General features: G+C 43.2%; 1 protein-coding gene across 1 annotated transcript; it reads right to left on the bottom strand.

Moving 5' to 3' along the window:
- Positions 1-3,965: 3,965 nt before the first annotated feature.
- LOC147639368 (uncharacterized) lies at positions 3,966-4,785 on the bottom strand. The gene has a single exon (XM_086783287.1). The coding sequence runs from the start codon at positions 4,766-4,768 to the stop codon at positions 4,052-4,054; it is 717 nt and encodes a 238-aa protein (XP_086639413.1). The 5' UTR covers positions 4,769-4,785; the 3' UTR covers positions 3,966-4,051.
- Positions 4,786-5,730: the final 945 nt, after the last annotated feature.

Genomic DNA, 5,730 nt, shown 5'->3' with positions numbered 1-5,730 from the left:
AGGTGGCAAGATGATGTGGCATTAATGATGACTAGGATGATGAGGTGGGGAGTCAACTAGGTTGACCATGTTGACATGGAGGGTGGAGGTGGCAAGCTGAGGTGGCAAGCTGCTTATGTGGATCCTCTCGATGCTCATGTGGACATAAAGTGGCATGCATATATAAGATTTGTGCCTACCCAAGCCTCACACATGCTAAGCTGTGAAGTTTACCAAGCCTAGATTTCCAAACCTAACTAGGATTGGTTTTAGACTTGAAAAGGGGAGAGTGGACACAATATGGGAATTTTCACTTGGGAGGATTGAAAATGGACCTTCCCATACTCAAATCAAGCCAAATTTTTTCTAATAAATTCATGGCAACAAGAGTATTGATCCCTTGAGTTTTTAGATTGAAAGATTCAATATTTAATTTTCTAGAATTAAATTACTATTGATTTAATGGGCCTCTAACAGTCATAATAAATTTTTCAAAGTAAATCTACAAAAATCCAACCGTTAGATTTGTAATTTTACCTTATACCCACATTATACTAATCTTTTCCAATCTAATCATCACTAGATCCATACAATTTGAGCATTTTAAATGGTAGATGTGGTGGGAGGATAAAATAGTATGTTTTTTAACAATTCTAATACCTTTTAAATAATATAGAAAATAGTTGAACACATCAAAAATTACTCGATAAATCAAGTTAAGCTCTATGTTATTTGTATTTGTGATATGCAAAGTGGGAACATCATATGAGTAATAATGTAAAAGTTATAGGGAATTTACTCACATTCACTGTACCTGTCTAAACCTAGGACAGGGCCTGTATACAAACTTGGTTCCCAAAGAAAAGGGGATTTGCAATTATTGGATATTCGATCAGATTATAGTTTTAGGTGCCCAACTTTGCATATGATGTTTCATTAGAAGACCTTGAAGTGAAACTCCTTGGCTAACTATGAGAGATTGGCTATTCTTCTTGAAAAAATGCCTGTTTTCCAGCTAAAGCCAAGGGTGCCCACTACATGAAACTAGATAACCTCATCTTGCAACCATCCACTACTAGGAGATGGCCTTTATTGCAAGATATGTGTGCATCTCAAGAGCCATGGGTGGTAATGGCTAAGGCCCTCATAGAGGAGATCGGACTTGTGCATGGTAATACCAAGATTGATGGTACATGGTGGGATGTAGTGAATGATTCCCAAAAGGTTTGAGTGGTGGCTTCATCTCTCCTTTCTCAGTTGATGATCTCATGGAAGGAGGTGCTAACACACACTAAATGGAAGCCTTCAGATCAGTGGTTGCAGTTGAATTCTATGGCAGGTGAGGTGTTGGCTACTTCATAATTTCTGGAGTGGCCTGACAAACTTGTTAAGCAACCAAAATTCAATAGAATGACTCGATTGGACTAGTGAGAATTATGGATGCTTTGTTGCCAAGTATAGGCTACTTATTGTCTTTTCAGAAAATCCGTTAATATTTTCAAGTTCCACATGGATATGTACAGTTATGGGAGAAGGTGAGAGCATGACTAATACCGTTTGGTCATATTCCTCAAATGGAGGATTAGCAACCTTGGTTAGATTGGGCATTTTGAAAGCCTCAGGACATTGTCCAATATACAATAAATCAAGTGTACCATATGATGGTGGAAGATAAGCGTTGGATCAGAGAAGGCTAATAGAGTATGGAACATCAAGAAAAGTAAAGCCTGGTGGAAGGAAGTAATCTTACAAGGCTGGTGGTCTAAGATTCCATATTAAGAGAAGGTGTTCCTATGGCACATGCTAGTTAGAGGCCTACCGTTGCGAAAGTGGTGGATTGCTTCTGGTAATTGTGTGTGTTGTACTACATGCTTGGAAACATGCCCGAATCTTTTCATTTCATGTCCGGTGGCAAAGAAGGTGTGGGATTCTCTTTCTCATGTATGAATTCCGTTGATAGACAGGCTCGTAAAGGTTGAAGACTAGATTTTTGGCAAGATTCCGAATGGGCCGGATATCCCAGAACATTTAGTTTTCTTTCATTTTTTCAGGTGGACAAGTTTGTGGCATATCTGGTTAACTAGGAATGCTTTCATATTTGATGCAAAAGTTGGTATTATAGCTTGCATAGGTTATATAAAAGTCTCTTCCTTGTTGCAGTCAACTCATTTGGTGGAGAATGACATGGCTATATATTGGATGAGGGTACTCTGAGCTACACCTGTGGTTCATAGTAATTAGTGAGGGAAAGCTAGTATATCATCTAGCAGCCATGTGACCGTTTGTAAACTAATTTTTTGTAATATATCTTCTATTACGAAAAAAAGGAGAGAAACAACGAGTGTTAGAGAGAGAGACTAAGATAGAGAGACTAAGATAGAGAGAGAGAGAGAGAGAGAGAGAGACTGAGACTGAGAGAGAAAGCTAGAGAAAGGTAAAGAGAGTAAGAGAGTCAGAGAGAGGGAGGGGGTTAGAAAGAAAAAGAAAGAGAGAGAGACAGAAATTGTTAGGGAGAGAGTTAGAGAAAGGTAAAGAGAGTTAGAGAGAGAGTGAGTGTTAGATGGAAAGACAGAGAGAGTTTTAGAGGGTTAGAGACAAAGAGACAAAGAGAGAGAGAACGTTAGAGAGAGGTTATAACGATTTCTTCCTACTTTGATTCATCCAAGGTAATATGGATTTATTAAAGGTCGGAATGTTTTACTAATTATTGCTTCAGATTAGGGTTAGGGTTAAGAGGCTGCAACCTAAGAAGAATGAAAGAAGGAAGCAGTCATGAGAGACACCGAGCTCTGATACTAATTATTGCTTCAGATTAAGGTTAGGATTGGTAGCCTTTGCATATATAGCACTCTCTTTCTTTCTCTTTTTAATCCTCTCTCTCTCTCTCTCTCTCTCTCTCTCTCTCTCTCTCTTTACCTTTCTTAACTCTTTATTCCTCTCTCTCTCTCTCTGTCTCTCTCTCTCTCTAGCTCTCTAACCTTCTCACTTTCTAACCCTCTCTCTCTCTCTCTCTCTCTCTAACCCTCTAATAAGATTTATACTTCTATGTGTGTGTGTGTGTGTGTGTGTGTGTGTGTGTGTGATATAATAAAAGAGTATCAAAAGAGTAGTAGTATAGTGTAGAAGAAGAGAAGACAGGAGAAGTTGCCACGTGAGGAGCTGCCACATGGCATCTCCTAAATAAGATATAGAAGAAACACTCACTATTTCTCTCTAACTTACTCTCTTTACCTTTCTGTAACTCTCTCTCTAAGTCTCCAATCCTCTGATTAGCTCTCTCTCTCTCTAACTCTCTAACCTTCTCACTTTCTAACCCTCTAATAAGATACACACACACACACACACACATATATAGTAGTAGTAATAGTACTATGTGTGTGTGTGTGTGTGTTTGTGTGTGTATAGTAGTATATGGTATAATAAAGAGTATTAAAAGAGTAGTAATATAGTATATAAGAAGAGAAGAAAGGAGAAGCTACCACTTGGGGTAGTTAAGAGCCACAATGTGGCATCTCCTAAATAAGATATAGAAAAAGAAAAAGATATAGAAGAATATATATATTGCCAAGCTAGGGAGGGTCCGTAGTCTACATATCAAAACTTCTCTCTCTCTCTCTCTCTCTCTCTCTCTCTCTCTCTCTCTCTCTAGAGACCGTTTACTATTTACAGTTGGATTCTCAACAAGTACAATCTGGAAGTACTTTGCTTATCAAGACTTGATGCACTCGACCGAATTCGAATGTTATAATATTGTAAACACTAGTGGGCAACCTGTGCTATCTTTTGAGATTCCAAATTTAAATTCTACCTAAACCTCTTCAAACCTCCTCGTCCCAAGTTTCCGAACCTCAAAATTCTTAACACGTGGTAGTTTTATGAAACTCTTCCTTAAGATAATATAGAGAAAACCTGTTCCTCTCTTTCCCGAACCACATGACAGCTTTGTGAAACTCTTTCTTAAAATAATATAAAGAAGAGAAGGTTAGAGAAAATATAGAGATATAGAGATGTCAGCATCACATTGATAGGAGGGAAAACACAAATTACAATATGGCTAGAATCGTTGCTAACATTAAGATGTACGTCTAGGGTGAAGACTCTCCATAAGAAGCGCATCCAAACCAGGGCTAACTGCAACGGAAATATCAAGCGAAAACCATAGGTCACGTAGCGACAGAGGAATGTGCTGGGAGTCCGGGGCCAGATCATGCAGAGGCTCGTTAATAGTTTCGTGCTCATTGAATGGAATGGGCGTTCGATCGTGTTGGTGTAGGCTATGATGAGGAGGAGGAGCCGGGTCGGGAAGTGGATCGCTGCAAGTGAAGTTATCTTCATTAGGCGGAGGTATCTCATCATGGAGGTTACTCGCAGAGGGTGGCGCCGCGGGAATCGACCGGTCGTTGCCGATCCGAGATGAAGGGAAACCAGCAGAGTTGGATTCGGGAGGCGCCGTGGCCACCTCGAATACGTTGAAGCAGGCGGCCTCGTGGGCCGCCAGCTTTTGTATGGACGTCGGGGAAAGGCACGGGTCGGAGGAGGGCGGGGGTGCGGACGGGAAATTGAGTGAGGCTGAGGGGCCGCGAAGGCAGGCGGCAGCCACGTCGTAGGCGCGGGCGGCCTGATGCGGGCATTGGAAGGAGCCCAGCCAGATGCGGGTGTGGCTCCTGGGCACACGGATCTCCGACACCCACCGCCCCCAGCTACGCCGCCTGACGCCCTTGTATCTCAGCGAGCGGTGGTGGAGTTCGTGCTTGCGTGGGCGCGTCGGGTAAACGGTGGCAGGCGCCATGTGCCTTTGAAATTAGCGAAATGGTCGCGGCGCTGATTGGCGATGTTTACGATTTATATTTCCGCCCATTACGTGAGATTACGGACGCGCTCCCCAACCTGCTGCCACGTCCAGCCTCACTGCTGCCGTCAGCATACTGCTTGATGACTCATTGCTGAGCTGCTCACGAGTCACCCTCACTGGCATGTTACTGTCGCCCGAAAGGAGGGGTATCTTACAGAGCTACGAGCTGTCAAAGCATTAGATAATAGAAAGCTACATCCCAAACAAGCGCCAACCCTTCACCTTTTCATCATTCTACCTCGGGATGTGGTATGGAGTTTGAACTCTTTACCTTGTCATCATTGAAAGAAAAATTATGACAAAATTTAATTGCTCGTCCTCTTTTTTCTTTTTCCCCCTTTTCTTGCCATAACACACGCCTCTTCCTTTGAGCAATGAGGAGGAGTTCTTTTATTTTTTTATTTTGGGGGGAGAGGGTGTCACAAGCATGGCTGGAGCGGGACTTGGACATCTAGCCGCGGGGCGGCCTTCCACAAACCACGCTTCATGACATGGCTCCATCGGCCCGTCGAGCGTGTCTCGTGCGTTTTTCTTGCGGGTCTCACCGATCACTTGCCTTTATGCCCGGCCCGGCTCCCACGGCCTAGGCTCGAGACTTGCCTTCCATCCATGATCCATTGGCCCGCGACCCGTCTCAGCACGGGATGGCTGGCCGGTCCGCTGTTTTCATTCGTTTTCGGTCTCGTTTCCACGTTTTCGACACATCATCGTGTCAAGGCGGAGAGGGCATCCCCCGAAGGCACTTGGCACCACGAAACCTCACTTGCAACGCGAGAGGGCTAATGTGCTTACACGGTGCATGAGTGTGTTCTACGTGTGCCTAACATGGGTCCGTGCTACGTCGCTTCCTTGTCCCTTGTACCTCATCCCCATAAAGATGCAATTTCCTCAACACGGGC

The sequence above is a fragment of the Cibotium barometz genome, chromosome 4 (genome assembly GCF_041138505.1).
Source record: "Cibotium barometz isolate CiBa-2024 chromosome 4, ASM4113850v1, whole genome shotgun sequence".
Lineage (NCBI taxonomy): Eukaryota > Viridiplantae > Streptophyta > Polypodiopsida > Cyatheales > Cibotiaceae > Cibotium > Cibotium barometz.
This window is presented reverse-complemented; position numbering and strand designations above follow the sequence as displayed.

Coding starts and splice junctions, on each gene's coding strand:
- LOC147639368 (XM_086783287.1), bottom strand. CDS start 4,768: ATGGCGCCTGCCACCGTTTACCCGACGCGCCCACGCAAGCACGAACTC.